This window comes from Erythrolamprus reginae, chromosome 1, assembly GCF_031021105.1.
Source record: "Erythrolamprus reginae isolate rEryReg1 chromosome 1, rEryReg1.hap1, whole genome shotgun sequence".
NCBI classification, from domain to species: domain Eukaryota; kingdom Metazoa; phylum Chordata; class Lepidosauria; order Squamata; family Dipsadidae; genus Erythrolamprus; species Erythrolamprus reginae.
The window spans coordinates 393,609,683-393,626,204 of record NC_091950.1 but is presented as its reverse complement, the minus strand read 5'-3'; the positions used below and the strand labels follow the sequence as shown (position 1 = coordinate 393,626,204).

Below are 16,522 nucleotides of genomic sequence, written 5' to 3'. Positions count from 1 at the left end.
AAAAATTTTGAGCATGTATGAAAAAACTGCCAGCCTAATAAAAGAAAAGATGGCAAGTGCAACAGACCACTAGGAATAAAACAAATCAAAAGCTTCAGAGTGCCGAATCTTCATGGCTCTTTTCAACAAAAGGAAAGTGAGGGACATCCAGATCTTAGGAAGTGAGGACCTCATTCCGGAAGGCAGGCACTGCTACAAAGAAGGGCTGCTTCTGGGCTTTAATTGAAGAAAGCCAGAGCACCCCTATCTTGCAAAATTGAATTGGCTAGGTAGATGCTATATTAGATAGGCAGTCCTTCAAGTAGTCAGGCCTTATGCCCTGTGGAACTTCATACTGTATTTAACAACAGCATCTTGAATCACACCTAAAAACAAACTGGCAACCAGCACAGCTCACAAAGCAGAGGTGTCATGCGGGCATACCAAGGCATGCCCATCACTTCTCACATCACTATATTCAGAGTTCAGTTGAAGCTTAAAGTATTTTGAGAGACCAGGCCAAGTTGCCTATTTATTTTCTACATTTATATATCTTGTGCTCTCAAGCAACAAGCTGGCCAACAGCACTTGAGATTCTACTCCAGGAATGTATAAAAGTTGCTATTCTGGAGAAAGAACATTCATTTTCCCTGGAATGCATCGCACTGGCAATTCCTACTTTGGAAGATAGACTTCTAGGAAACTATGGGACACCAAGTACAGTAGTACCTCTAGATACGAGCCGCTCTACATGTGAGTATTTCCAGATACGAGCTAGGAGGGGAGAGACATTTCTGTTCTACTCCAGAGCTGAAATTCGGGATACGAGCCGAGCATCCACTAGGTGGCGCAAGAATCCTTGCTTTTGGTTAGAATCCTTGCTTTTGGTTATCTCGGAGGGGGAAAAAGTTATTTGTTCCAGAATACGAGTTGCCTCGAGATACAAGCTCCCTTATGGAACCAATTATGCTCATATCTAGGGGTACTTCTGTATCTATTTCTACACGGGACAGCAAAAAGACACAGTACATTTAGTTACTGAACAAGCCAGCCCAAATTTGAAGCAAGAGAAAGAAAGAGCCACTACAGAAGCCTTCCCCTCTAGTGATTTAGTCTATCTAACTATGCAAAGGCAGGTCTCTTTTAGCCTATGTGGGGGAACCTCAGCCACACACTGATGATACAAAAAGAAAACTCTTATCTGCCTGCTGTCTAGCAGAAACCCACCTTGTCCACACCCATCTTCTTGAATGCAGCCTGTAACACCTTGAAGTTGTGTATATATTCATGCTCCAATTTGGCCTGAAACTTCACCTTCCTCAAGTGAATGCAGCCAGGGAATAGCATGTCCATGAACTGGCAATAGGCAGCCCCTGTCAAGGACAGAAAGACACACACAAACTAGTTTCCACCCACACCTGCTGCCTCTTACAACTAGAACAGAATCCTTTCTACAACGATTGGATTTTCAACTCCCTTTCTCTTAATTCTAACAAGCACAACCCAGGCTTTTTGAGCACTAGTCAATTTCTTGGGGGCCAGAGAATTGCCTGGCCAGCAAAAATCCCAGAAAATACAGATAAGAGAAAATGTTCCAGGCATCAAAGCTCACAAAGACTATTTTGTGTTTAGTGTATCCAGGCTCAGAATAAAATGGCCAGTTATCTCCCACATTAAAAAAAAAATTCTTACAAAATGAATGGGCTTTAAGCTATGGAGAAAAAATGACTGCATTATCCAGTGATAGGTAGAGATTCTATCACCTTTCCTATGGGCTGGAGTTAATCGAGGAGATAATACAGACCAAAAAGAGTTAGCTAAGCTCATGCTGAGAGATGTAAAGAATAATTCTGAACTACTTTCTCATGGAGAGAAAAGCACTTGGAGATGACAAGACATACAGATTCAAGTATTGCCTGATTTTAATAATACTGTATATTTTTAGTTATGCAGTATTGGAATTAATTGAAAGGAGAGAAAGGTACTTCAACTTTTCATCTCCTTAAATGCAATCTCTCTCTCTCTCTCTCCGCACTCTCCCTCTCTCTCAACAAAACATCACCACCACCCCAATTAAAATCTACATGTTTTATTGGGGGAGAATTGACTTTTATTTTTTATTTTTTTATTTTATTTTATTAATAGAGTTGAAAGGGACCGTTAGGTCATCGAGTCCAACCCCCTGCCTTATATCAATTAGATTGAGAGTGTAGTTATGTGAAGTACATCACTCTCTGCTTCACGCATATACTAACATGCTGACTAGATTTATACAACATGCTAAGCTAAAATTGGTTTGTAGTTTGCATTTCAATATATAATGGGACCCCATCGTATCTATTTTGTATAAATAAAACTATCCAATTGCTATATTCTGGTTTGTCTGGTTGTAGCATGTTATGTAACAATAGTATTTTCTTAACCTAGGAATGGGATTCAGTATGAAGTATCAACCTGAATATTTGTGTTGGACTTTTCTAACTTAGTAACGTCAGGCGCCTATATTAGTTTCATAATGGGACTATTGATATAACACTAAGTTGACAACAAACTGGACATTAAAAAAAAAGATGAAACCTGCCTGTTATGTAAGTTTGTAGCTAGTTTTAAATTTTCTTGTTAGTGGGTGATTGGTGTATGTCATATAATGTGTATTTGTATATTCTCTGATGTGGGCTTTCATTCTCAGGAAGGTTTCCAAATGCATATGCATTGTGCATATACATTAAATATTTTGTTGTTCAACTGAACTTTCAAGTTGTGCAACCCAACAGCTGTGTTACTCTTTTCACTGAGAGTTACAGGCAGTATGCATTATGTGCATTTTAAGTAGAAGTGTAGTTTTAAGACTTTGTCATTTCCTCCCTAAATTAGACAGTAGATAACACCCCAAGTATTTTTATACTTAAGGCTAATATGTCTTGCTGCAAAAATCTAGACTAACACTAGAAATTGGCAAACTCCTCCCCACAACCATTATTTTAATTACTTCTTTGCTGCTATTTGGAGATCATCCAGATTTTTTGCAACCCAGATCTGCAAAAATATACAAGAGGTAGTGCAACAATCTATAGGCTCGATAAATAAATAAATCCTGCCCTTCCCTACCAGGGAACATTTAAACTATTATGAACTTGGTTCCAGTGAAACAGTTTTCCAATAAAATATTTCACTAGTGTGTTTCTTTGCTGTCACAGTACCTGAGCAAAGCTGCTCAATCTTGGTGTAGCTGAGCTGTAGGGAGTCATTGACCCATGCTAGCATGTCATGACGACTCAGGTTCTCGCTAGTCACAGACGTGGAATGCACATTGACGGCCATGCCCCAACTGTAAAAAGAAGGGAAAGCAGGAGTTAATTCATCACAGGCTTATCAGGGAGTAAGAAACTAAAGCCCTAAGCTTTGCCATAAAGACAAGCACAATTTACCGTATTTTTCAGACTATAAGAACCACTGGTATATAAGACGCACCAAGACGCACCAAAGGTTTTGTCCTCCCTGGCCTCCAGGAGCATTCTGCAGGCCTCCCAAACTCTCTGTGCACCCCGTTTTTTTGCAAAAATGGGACGTGGGGGCTGGGCTTTGGGAAGCTGAAAATGGCTGTATTTGGTGTATAAGGTGAACCAACATTTCCATCCTCTTAGGCGGGGGTGGGGGTGCGTCTTATACTCTGAAAAATACAGTATGCCATGAGGTCTCTGCACTAGTCTCTGAACTTTTAACATAGGGAAACAAAAAAGTGAGGAAAGGAAAAATAAGTGTCCCAAAGTCTTCCCATCCATGCCGTGTGACTAATATATTGATCCTAAGGGAAAATTGGAAGAATTTACTTGCATGCCATTTCACAGCCTTATTTCTTGGCTGCAGCACTTAAAAACAACCAGAGAAAGAGGTAATCAGAGGGAGATTAGCTTGAAAAGGATCACATCAAGATTCAGCCTTTTAAGACAGGCCAGTTTATTTTTTTAACCACTACATGTAAAACCCAGATAAAATAAAACAGAAAGATTGCATCCCAGAACATACAATATGGAAGTCAGAACGCATCAGAACACTAAAGGTGAGTTTGTGTTCTTCAAAACTGTAGCAATCACCACTAACACCTCTGATTCAGTGCAAGTTCTGTTCATCAGACTTACACTTGACCATTCAACATGAGAAGGCTTCTACTCTTCTGCTTTTCATAAAGGAAGCTGCTTCTGTAGATTTGCAAACAACTGCTGATGCATCCCACGGAGTCACACACCTCGGGCCAGCATTGCCCAGTTTTTGTCTGCACACATTAATTGTGCCACCAGAAGGCACTAGTGTGTACTATGCTGGTCTGCTGTCACAGGGTATGAATACAATGAGGCTGAAGAAGAGCGCACAGTTGTTCTTTGAGATCAAATACAAGGCATGTTTAGGCTGTCCTGCAGAGTGAAGTAGTAATAGCAGTTAATGTTTAGTGGCTAGAAAAACACAGAGGGGTCTTATTACAGGTGAAAGATTACCCTCTGCCCGCTTATCCCTCTTGAAATTGGCTCAAGAAAACCTATTTAGTTACCTATACAGAGGTTCTTACCAGGCCTATCTCCAATCACCATGAAGTTCGAGCAAGACTAGTAGGAAAATGATAGCAAATTCCTGGGTGTGTCATAAAGCCTTCCACCTGCTTAGCCAATCAAATGGCAGAACTGACACCTCACTACTAAACACTCAAAAATAGCAAACAAGTTTCTTTTACTTCTGGAATAGCAAAAAAATAAATAAATAAATCCTAGGAATGGGTGTCCATTTCATTAATCAGGAAAGACTTCTAAATCTGACAGTAAGATGGAATTCTCTCTTTTGCCATTTCAGATTCCTAATTTCCAAGAATAAATGGAAGTCTTTCTCCAAAGTTGCAGCAGACTAAACATTACTGGTAACTTGGCTATGCCCCAGTACAAACAGCTGCCTCTTTGCAGCTACTCCACAAGTAAAGCAGGATAAATAATGCTGCTTGATCCCATTCCAAATTTCTACAGAGGCACCATTTCTGTTGTCCCAGTACAGTAGTACCTCTAGATACGAGCTGCTCCACATGCGAGTATTCCAAGTTACAAGCCACGACAGGAGCGAAATTTCTGTTCGACACCCGAGCACAAATTTGGGATACGAGCCGAGCTTCCACTAGGTGGCGCAAGAATCCTTGCTTCTGGTTATCTCGGCGGGGGAAAAACAAAGTCTAAAGCCATTTGTTTGAGATCCGAGTTGATCCGACATACGAGCTCGGGTCTGGAATGAATTAAACTCGTATCTAGAGGTACTACTGTATTGGCAAAATTGGCAACATCATTCTATCCCAAGCAAAAAAAAGGGGAGGGGAATTAGCCCTTACTTCTTGGAAGCATAGGATCTGAAATTCAGCCATGGGTAACAAGTTTAAGCCTAGGGTCTGCAGACAGTGCTAAGCCAACAACTATGTACCAAAATGCCCTTGGGCAGAGCCTCATTATACTACGTCTTTCCTTCTAACTTCCTCCCTATCTTCACAGGTCAACTTTAGGCTGCTGGCTTTCCACCATCATTAGCAGTAACAAGCAATGTTCTGGTCCTCCACAAATAGCTTATAGCAGCAGAAAACCAGCAACTACTTTCCTGGGTGGGCAGCTCATCACATTTTCTAGCAGCTCTTTTGTTATCAAAGCGTTGGGGTTTTTTTTAGTCTAAGTCCATCCCAGCACACAATTGTTTCTATAACCATTCTTGGACAGAAATGTGTGACCAAGCCTTTAAAATGATAAAAATGATTTTAAAAAATCAAGAACATGATGTAATGAAAAGTTGATCCCTGTTACTGATTTGGAAATAGTTCAACAAAAAACCATATTGTTACGTCTAAAAAGAAGTACATTTGCTGTTTTTGCCTCTGGTCAAACACCAAGTCTGGTGGAGCAGTATTTAACACAAACAGTATTCTCATTCCTCGGTGGCATAGTAGCCTAGAAACCCCCCTCCAACTTGGAAACTTGAAAGTTCAATCCTAGGTAGTGGCAGATGCTTCTTTTGTAGGGCACAAAGAAAAAATATCTGCTGTGAACTCCGTAGGGTGTCAGGAAGCGCATCAATAGGTATGAGTGTAAGGCACTGACTGCACTTCAAATCTATAATCAATTACTATGGGCACATGCAGAACATCTCTGTCCAGAGGCAATCAATAAGGTACAACCTAATAAGTAGGAAAATTCTTTTTAATGTACCAACAAAATTCTTAGGACCTTTCTTGCTTGTATTAATTGATTGACTGATTCTTTACCTTTGGTGTCAACTCTTAAGCAACCATAATAAACAGACCTCCTCTATGCTTACATTGATTCATATACAGTGATCCCCCGCTCGTTGCGAGGGTTCCGTTCCAGGAGCCCCCGCAACGAGCGGGTTTTCGCGAAGTAGCGATGCGGAAGTAAAAACACCGTCTGCGCATGTGCAGATGGTGTTTTTACTCCCACAGCGCTAGCGAGGAGCCGAAGATTGGGGGCGGCGCGGCTGTTTGCTGCCGGCATGGAGGGCTTCCTAGCAGCCCCCCAAACCCGGGTTGGGGGTCCGGGGGGCGCTGTCTCTCGGCGCTTTCGAGCCGAGTCCGGGAGCGAACTCGCTCACGGACTCGGCTCGAAAGCGCCGAGAGAGAGCGTGGACAGGCCCGTTCCTTGCCGCTGTCTCTCGCCGCCTTCGAGCCGAGTCCGGGAGCGAACTCGCTCACGGACTCGGCTCGAAAGCGCCGAGAGAGAGCGTGGACAGGCCCGTTCCTTGCCGTTGTCTCTCGCCGCCTTCGAGCCGAGTCCGGGAGCGAACTCGCTCACGGACTCGGCTCGAAAGCGCCGAGAGAGAGCGTGGACAGGCCCGTTCCTTGCCGCTGTCTCTCGCCGCCTTCGAGCCGAGTCCGGGAGCGAACTCGCTCACGGACTCAGCTCGAAAGCGCCGAGAGAGAGAGCGTGGACAGGCCCGTTCCTTGCCGCTGTCTCTCGCCGCCTTCGAGCCGAGTCCGGGAGCGAACTCGCTCACGGACTCGGCTCGAAAGCGCCGAGAGAGAGCGTGGACAGGCCCGTTCCTTGCCGCTGTCTCTCGCCGCCTTCGAGCCGAGTCCGGGAGCGAACTCGCTCACGGACTCGGCTCGAAAGCGCCGAGAGAGAGCGTGGACAGGCCCGTTCCTTGCCGCTGTCTCTCGCCGCCTTCGAGCCGAGTCCGGGAGCGAACTCGCTCACGGACTCGGCTCGAAAGCGCCGATAGAGAGCGTGGACAGGCCCGTTCCTTGCCGCTGTCTCTCGCCGCCTTCGAGCCGAGTCCGGGAGCGAACTCGCTCACGGACTCGGCTCGAAAGCGCCGAGAGAGAGCGTGGACAGGCCCGTTCCTTGCCGCTGTCTCTCGCCGCCTTCGAGCCGAGTCCGGGAGCGAACTCGCTCACGGACTCGGCTCGAAAGCGCCGAGAGAGAGCGTGGACAGGCCCGTTCCTTGCCGCTGTCTCTCGCCGCCTTCGAGCCGAGTCCGGGAGCAAACTCGCTCACGGACTCGGCTCGAAAGCGCCGAGAGAGAGCGTGGACAGGCCCGTTCCTTGCCGCTGTCTCTCGCCGCCTTCGAGCCGAGTCCGGGAGCGAACTCGCTCACGGACTCGGCTCGAAAGCGCCGAGAGAGAGCGTGGACATCGCCCGTATCTAGAAGAAGTTGCCACCCGAGCGCTCTTGCCCGGCGGGAGGCGAAGCATATGGGTGGGGGGGCTGTCAGGACACCCTCCCACCCCAGCACTTTGCATCCCGCCGGCAAAGAGCAATAAGGCAGCAGCTTCTGCCGGACACGGGCAATGGGCGGGACAGAGAAGCGGGAAGAATCAGGAGGTTCCTTTGGCGGCTGGAGGCTGCCTGGCACCCGCTGCAGCCAAAACAACAAAGCCAGGCAGCCCCCAGCTGCCAAAGGAGCCTCCTGATTCTCCCCGCTTCTCTGTCCCGCCCATTGCCCATGTCCGGCAGAAGCTGCCTCCCGTGCCGATGTTCCCCGCCAAGCCCAGTCCGGCTTCCCTGGCTGCTTGGCCGGAGGGGGGGGCTCGGCCAAAAGTGGCTGGAGACGCAGCGATTTGCCTCCCGCCCCTCGCCCCTGTGCCACCGGCACGTCATCTTCCCTCCCAGACAAAAAGGCCGGCCTTTGGGGATGAAGGGGTGTGTTCAGCTCTGCGTCTCCAGCTCCTTTCGGCCGAGCCCCCCCCCCCCGGCCAAGCAGCCAGGGAATCCGAGCCAGGCTTGGCAGGGAACATCGGCACGGGAGGCAGGAGACGATCGGGCGACCGGAGCAGCAGCCAGGGAAGCCGAGCCGCGTATGGCGGTGACGGCGGCCGTCTCCTGCCTCCCGCGCCGATGTTCCCCGCCACGCCCGGCTCGGCTTTCCTGGCTGCTTGGCCGGGAGCTGGATGCTGGTGGTGGCGGAGGAAGGCGAATGCGGCTTGGAAGCTGGGAGGGGGGCAGAATATGGGAGGAGAGAGGCTTGCAATAGAGGGTGGAGGAAGCGGCCATGGGAGGGCGAGCTGCCTCAGGGAGGAGGATCGGGCGGGACCAGGTGGGGGCTGGAATTTCTCCGCCAGGGCGAAGGGCGGGCGAGCGGGTGCTGGGGAGGGCTTCTCGCCCTCCCGACAGCAAGAGGGGGGAGCGAACGGCGTGGGCAGGCGAAGGGCGGGCGAGCGGCAGCGAGGAGTTTGCGTGGGCGGTGGGGAAACTCCTCGCTGACGCCAGCAAGAGGGGGAAGACCCAGGGAAGCCGCTGCCATCTACGCATGCGTGCCCGGCACGCATGCGTAGATGGTATTTTTGACTTCCGGGTTGAAAAATAGCGAAGTACCCTGTTCGCAATGGTTGGGGACGCAATAAACGGGGGATCACTGTATTCTTTTTTCTTTAAAATTATCACTTCCCTTTTTAATGATCTCATCAGTTTCACAACTGATGTACCCACTTCACTGCTCACGGTCACTCATGCCCTCATCACCTCGAGGCTCGACTACTGTAATGCTCTCTACACGGGGCTACCTTTGAAAAGTGTTCGGAAACTTCAGGTCATGCAGAATGCAGCTGCGAGAGCAATCGTGGGCTTTCCAAAATATGTCCATGTTACACCAACACTCCGCAGTCTGCATTGGTTGCCGATCAGTTTCTGGTCACAATTCAAAGTGTTGGTTATGACCTATAAAGCCCTTCATGGCATCGGACCAGATTATCTCAGGGACCGCCTTCTGCTACATGAATCCCAGCGACCAGTTAGGTCCCACAGAGTGGGTCTTCTCCGGGTCCCGTCAACTAAACAATGTCGCTTGGCGGGACCCAGGGGAAGAGCCTTCTCTGTGGCAGCCCCGGCCCTCTGGAACCAACTCCCCCCAGAGATTAGAATTACCCCCACCCTCCTTGCCTTTTGTAAGCTTCTTAAAACCCACCTCTGCTGCTCCCCTCACTGGGAAACCCCACCTCCAGACTTCTGTTGCCAGGCGAAGGGCTAGGATTCCCGAGGTTCCCCTCGCTGGGATTCTCGGCTGGCAACAGAAGTCCGGAGGTGGGGTTTCCCAGGGAAATCCCAGCGCTTCAACTGGCAACGGAAGTTTGGAGATGGGGCATCCCAGTGGCGGCAGCTCAGGTTCGTAAGGTGAAAATAGTTCAGAAGAAGAGGCAAAAAAATGTTAAACATTGGGTTCGTATCTCGAAAAGTTTGTATGAAGAGGGGTTGGTAAGACGAGGTATCACTGTACTTTGAAGAATTTTAATTGTTTGTGCAAATCTGTTCAATAAATTACTTTAAAAATAATAATTGCATTACTTTTGGGACGCACCCTGTAGCTCATCATTAAAACATCACAGAGTTCCATGGTCACATGATTGCTATATGTGATGGCTTTGTACAAACAAAATCAATAGGGAAGTGGCAAAAGATCACAAATTGTAACCATGTGATGTCCTCACTTAACAACTGATGGTGATTTGCTTAATGATGGGGACTGGAAGTGCCAGAATATCCATTGTTAAGCAGTGCGGTCACTTGACATCACCCTTTACAACTGCATGGCTTAACAATGGAAATATCAGTACCAACTACCATAATTAAGTGAGGACATACCTGTATTTATAATTAGTGTTTCTAGTAAGGGCAAACTCCAAACACAAGTTGGCTTGCAATGAAAGAAAGCCACTGGCTAAGTCCAAAGTACATACCTATCCTCACCATGCTTTAAAAGCTCACTCTAGAAAGATTGTCACATAAGACAACAGTTTTCACACATGATGGTTGACATAGACGAAGGGATACAAATTAAAGCAGAAAACAGAGGCAAAAGAATCTTAAAGTCACCTGCTATGATGAAAATAATTTTATGAACACTTTACAACTACTTGTAATTCCACAGTACTGTAATATGCAGTGTGATCTGTGTAGATTATTGTCAATTATTGCCAACGATATGAAAAACCCATCTTGTCATTATATTGACCAAATATCCTGCTCCTCTGTTCTATTTAAGTTTAACGGTTACTTGCTCTACTTCTATTGTTCTAGCTAAGAGCAAAAAGGTTAAACTAGCAATCATGCGCTCACCTGCTTGCTTGCTTGCTTGCTTGCTTGCTTGAGATGATCTATCTGTATACTGTATATTAACCTGTTACTAGTTAAATGCCTTTGGGTTAAGTCAATCATTATAATTGTCTGCACAAGAAGTTTCTATAAAAATAAGCGCAAGTCGTGAGCAACCACACAGAGAGAGAGAGAGAGAGAGAGAGAGATCTGAACAATAGAGGCTTCATGTCCAGAGAGATCTTCCTAGCTCCGATAAGCTTTGCTCAGAAAATGAAGTCTCTGTGTCTAAGATTTCTACTATCTGAACTTCCTCTGCATCCTATAATTAAACTACCGGTATACGTGACAATGTACAATATCTTAATGTTACTGAACATATTGCACCAATATTGACTCAGTCAATACTTTCCTTGTTACAAAGGGTGGGGAAGTCGGATGATAATCTTGGGATGAGGGTAGAGTAAACTGAATACATGAGGTGGCTATCAGGTGTGAATTTAAGATGGTTTCATTCATCAGTCAGGTTCTTCCAGGATGGTTAGAAGCAGCATAGAGATATCTCTTGCTAACGGTATTTTTCTGCAACTGGAATTTGGCAGCATCAGCAGAATAATATATCAGGTGAAACAAAGTACAATGAGTCGTAACACAAGCCCGTCTGTTCCGTGCAAGCGATTCTAGGGGAAAAAACAGCAGTTTGGGAGAGTTCAACCCAAGCTTTTCCACACCAGGAGAATAAAGCCAGGGGAAATCACTAAGGGATAACTGCTACAATATAAACAATTCCCTGGACACCATTATCTAGCCTGTAAAAGGCTTACTGTACTTCCACAGAATGCCATTATGCAAAAAGGATGTACAGTATCACTTTCACACCGCTTCAATATTGTTTCCTGGTTAAATAGATTCGGCACAAAACATATTAAGTCTGGTAAAATACAGGCCATTGGTAAAAGGTCTGGTAAGAAATAAAGTAAAAAATATTGTCTGGTAAAATACAGGCTATTGTTACAAAAAATAGGAGGAGGAAGCAATGTTATGAGGAGTCCTTGGTGTTCTCAGAGTGCTTGTTTTTTTTCCTGCACATGTTTTATTACCCAGACTAGTACAGCACTGATGATGTTACCTAGTTTGGTAAAAGTATCCATATATGTTCACATATATCCTAAACAGAGGTGGTATTCACTTACCTTCTGTTCTGCCGGTGTGTTTCAACCGCCCGTAATTACAGGGTAATTAGTCCAGGAAGACACACACCACACGATAAAAGGAAAACCCAAAAGTTTTTATAAACAGAAAAACAGAAACAGCTCCCTTTTTAAATGTCAAAGGGATTTTCTGGTACACACAAGGCACAGGTTAAATGCAGTCCAATTGCTCACCCAATAACTGGGAAATTGAGTCCAATTCTAAAGTCCAGAGAGTCCACACACACAATCCTGAACAGCAAAAAACCACGATCTTGACGAAACAATGAATCAGATAAACTGCCATGAGGCTAAAACACCAGGATGCACTTTTATCTGTAGCACTAATTACAGCAGCCCCACCCAACCACAGGTGGCCTCATTTTCTCTTGTAATAATCCTTCAGTTGTTGTCTCCTATGCATCACTCTATGCGTGCGAGGATGTGTCATTAATTCTTGTTCAGAATCCAGGGATGATACAGATCATTGATCTCCTCCTGGGCTGTCTGCCAAACTCCCCTCTTCCCTGTCACTCACGCTTCCTTGGTCAGAGAAGACAGATTCTACTGGAAGCAAAACAGGCCTGCGGCATGTGGATGTCTCCCCCACATCCACCTCCACATTGCTTGGGGCAGGAGCTGGGCCAGAGCTAACCACAACACCTTCCCTACCAGTTCACATGCGGCTTCAAAACATGCAGAAATAAGGACGACATAACGCCAGGGCAGCAGGATTGGGCTGCAGCCGGTACAGTCAGATGCGCAGTCCCAGTTGGAGAAATGGAACTACATGTGCAGCTCCAGCTGAGTGGTGGGCGAGCAAGCACGTTGGTGCAAGATTCAGCTTCTGTGCATGCGCAGGAAACCAAATCTTATGCAAGGACACTCACATGTGTGAGATTTTGCCAATTTTGGGGGGGGTTTGCTTCCACGGATGTACGGCATCAAAGAAATCGCCAAAAATTGGCGAAATGTCATGCTCGCAAGCATGAGATTCGGCTTCTGTGCATGCGCAAAAGCTGAATCTTGCACCAACATGTGAGCACACGTGCTCTGGGTGTGTGCACACCCACCTCCAGAAGCGCATCGGTAGCGCGCGCAATGAGCAGCCCTTCACTGCAGGGCGGGTAGTCCCACTAGCAGGTCGACACTACTGGTTCGTCCTAACTGGTCCGAACTGGCAGGAGGACGAAGATACAAATTGTCAGACTCAGTCCTCATTGGCTGAGGGGGCGGTGTCATCCCATTCTTGGAGGTTAGCTCCACCCACTATGGAGAATACCACCTTTGGTTCTAAATTATATTAAGATCCAATCCTGGATTTCCACTTGTGCATGCCCACTAAAATGAGATGGAGGTAACTCAGAATAGAACCTTGTAAGAGGTTCCCTATCAATTACTGTATTGCATGTACAAGAAACTTCCTTTCAATTTTGTCTTCTGCTCTGTCAGTCTTGGCAGTGAAAGTTCACTATGCAACCTTGACTTACTGTAGTGAGGATAAGGGGGGAAATTAAAGGTGAATAGTATTTTCTGACAGTTTAAATAGTTAAATGTTCCACTGCAGTGTTTCCCAACCTTGGCAACTTGGAGATATTTGGACTTCAACTCCCAGAAACCCCTAGCCAGCAAATGCTGGCTGGGGGATTCTGGGAGTTGAAGTCTAAATATCTTCAAGTTGCCAAGGTTGGAACAAACCACACAGCATACAAGCTTAAGAACATTACATGTATTGTAGGCATTTGTGCAGAGTCTTTTAGGTTCCAATGAGAAGTACTATGACACAGCTGCTTGCCTGAGGTTTTTTGATTATTATTATTTTTTTGAAAGGAGGTCGCTTACTCCGGAATCTGTTGCAGATGAGACTATTTTGGGACCTGAGCAAACTATTTAGGCATATTTGGCTGTCCTTTAGGTTAATAGCGCAATCTTTCAAAACAGAAGGAAGAAATAAGTTGGCAAAAGGAAATATGTTGATAATGAATAACAATGATACAGCTATTTTTTCCTTAATGGCTGGTTGCATAATGACTAATTGAAGTTATGGCCTCAGAATCAGGGGTGAAATGCTCCCGGTTTGCTTGTGCCTGTCGGTCATCGTAGAGCCGGTCGTGAAAGGAGCGTGAGGATCCGCTCACCTGCCCGGATGCCATTTGGGTTCTGTTATTTATTTATTTATTTATTATTTTATTATTTTATTTATTTATTTATTTATTTATTAGATTTGTTGACTCGTGGCGGCTAAAAACAGCAAAAAGACAATATGAACAAATCTAATACTAAAAGTAATGTAAAAAAAAACAAAAAAAACCAATTTAAGACCCCAATCGTACATACTTATTTATTTATTTATTTATTTATTTATTGGATTTGTTGACACGTGGCGGCTAACAACAGCAAAAAGACAATATGAACAAATCTAATACTAAAAGTAATGTAAAAAAAACAAAAAAACCCCCAATTTAAGACCCCAATCGTACATACTTATTTATTTATTTATTTATTTATTTATTGGATTTGTTGACACGTGGCGGCTAACAACAGCAAAAAGACAATATGAACAAATCTAATACTAAAAGTAATGTTAAAAAAACAAAAAAAACCCCAATTTAAGACCCCAATCGTACATACTTATTTATTTATTTATTTATTAATTAGATTTGTTGACACGTGGCGGCTAACAACAGCAAAAAGACAATATGAACAAATCTAATACTAAAAGTAATGTAAAAAAAAACAAAAAAAACCCAATTTAAGACCCCAATTGTACATACTTATTTATTTATTTATTTATTTATTAGATTTGTTGACACGTGGCGGCTAACAACAGCAAAAAGACAATATGAACAAATCTAATACTAAAAGTACAGTGTTCCCTCGATTTTCGCGGGTTCGAACTTCGCGGAACGTCTATACCACGGTTTTTCAAAAATATTAATTAAAAAATATTTCCAGCCCGATGACGTCATATGTCATTGCCAAACTTTCGTCTGCCTTTAAAAAACCTTTTTTTAATCAACTTTAATAAATAAACATGGTGAATAATAATCTCAGTGGTTGCTAAGGGAATGGGAAATGGTAATTTAGGGGTTTAAAGTGTTAAGGGAAGGCTTGGGATACTGTTCATAGCCAAAAATAGTGTATTTACTTCCGCATCTCTACTTTGCGGAAATTCGACTTTCGCAGGCGGTCTCGGAACGCATCCCCTGCGAAAATCGAGGGAACACTGTAATGTAAAAAAAAAACAAAAAAACCCCAATTTAAGACCCCAATCGTACATACTTATTTATTTATTTATTTATTTATTTATTTATTTATTAGATTTGTTGACACGTGGCGGCTAACAACAGCAAAAAGACAATATGAACAAATCTAATACTAAAAGTAATGTTAAAAAAAACCCAAAAAAACCCAATTTAAGACCCCAATTGTACATACTTATTTATTTATTTGTTTGTTTATTTATTAGATTTGTGGACACGTGGCGGCTAACAACAGCAAAAAGACAATATGAACAAATCTAATACTAAAAGTAATGTAAAAAAAACAAAAAAAACCAATTTAAGACCCCAATCGTACATACTTATTTATTTATTTATTTATTTATTTATTTATTTATTAGATTTGTTGACTCGTGGCGGCTAGCAACAGCAAAAAGACAATATGAACAAATCTAATACTAAAAGTAATGTTAAAAAAAACCCAAAAAAACCCAATTTAAGACCCCAATCGTACATACTTATTTATTTATTTATTTATTTATTTATTTATTTATTTGATTTGTTGACTCGTGGCGGCTAACAACAGCAAAAAGACAATATGAACAAATCTAATACTAAAAGTAATGTTAAAAAAAACCAAAAAACCCCCAATTTAAGACCCCAATCGTACATATTTATTTATTTATTTGTTTATTTATTTATTTATTTGATTTGTTGACGCGTGGCGGCTAACAACAGCAAAAAGACAATATGAACAAATCTAATACTAAAAGTAATGTTAAAAAAACCCAAAAAAACCCCAATTTAAGACCCCAATCGTACATACTTATTTATTTATTTATTTATTTATTTATTTATTTATTTATTTGATTTGTTGACTCGTGGCGGCTAACAACAGCAAAAAGACAATATGAACAAATCTAATACTAAAAGTAATGTAAAAAAAAACAAAACCCCAATTGAAGACCCCAATCTACGTACTTACTTATTTACTTATTTATTGGATTTATATGCCACCCCTCTCCGAAAACCCGGGGCGGCAGACATACCATGCATACATTTTATAAGCCTATGTACATGATTTGTACATGTACAGAGGGTAGAAGAACCCAAATAGCAGGTTCCAGGCAGGTGGGCGGAACCTCACGCTCCCTTCACAATTGGCTCTCCGACAACCGACAGGCACGAGCAACCCGGGAGCATTTATTTCACCCTTGCTCAGAATCATCACATTGCCCACACACTCCTGCAGTTATGTGATCCTGATCAGGTTGCTTGGAAATTTGTGTACATTTACAACCAATTGCCAAGTGCCCTGTAATCATATGGCCACCCTGTAACCTTCTCTGCCAGTCTCCCCAGAAAGTCAATGGGAAAGCCAGCAGGTTCACAAGCTGCTGCTGCTACCTGCCAAGAATACCCCCTCCCTCTCATCTCTAGTCTTTGCAAAAAGAGCTCCTATCTATCCATACCTGCTTGGACCTCTGCAACCAAAACCCAAGCAATCCATGATGGTATTCATGAAAGAAGTAAAACCTGTAACATATTTTATCAAAAGCTCAAGAGGATTTTTAAA

The 16,522-nt window shown here is 43.9% G+C and overlaps 1 protein-coding gene across 4 annotated transcripts in view; it reads right to left on the bottom strand.

Moving 5' to 3' along the window:
• The window catches only part of MAPRE3 (microtubule associated protein RP/EB family member 3), a 49,131-nt gene that overhangs the window by 14,411 nt on the left and 18,198 nt on the right, over positions 1 to 16,522 (bottom strand). For 2 of the 4 annotated variants that reach the window (XM_070734952.1, XM_070734950.1), the window contains exons 2-4: positions 4,119 to 4,391; positions 3,180 to 3,307; positions 1,207 to 1,352 (exon numbers count right to left, since the gene is read on the bottom strand). In XM_070734952.1, coding sequence (XP_070591053.1) covers positions 1,207 to 1,352; positions 3,180 to 3,307; positions 4,119 to 4,135 — 291 coding nt within the window. In that variant the 5' untranslated portion in view covers positions 4,136 to 4,391. The remainder of the gene's footprint in view (positions 1 to 1,206; positions 1,353 to 3,179; positions 3,308 to 4,118; positions 4,392 to 16,522) is intronic. The other 2 variants (XM_070734953.1, XM_070734951.1) reach the window with 1 other exon arrangement.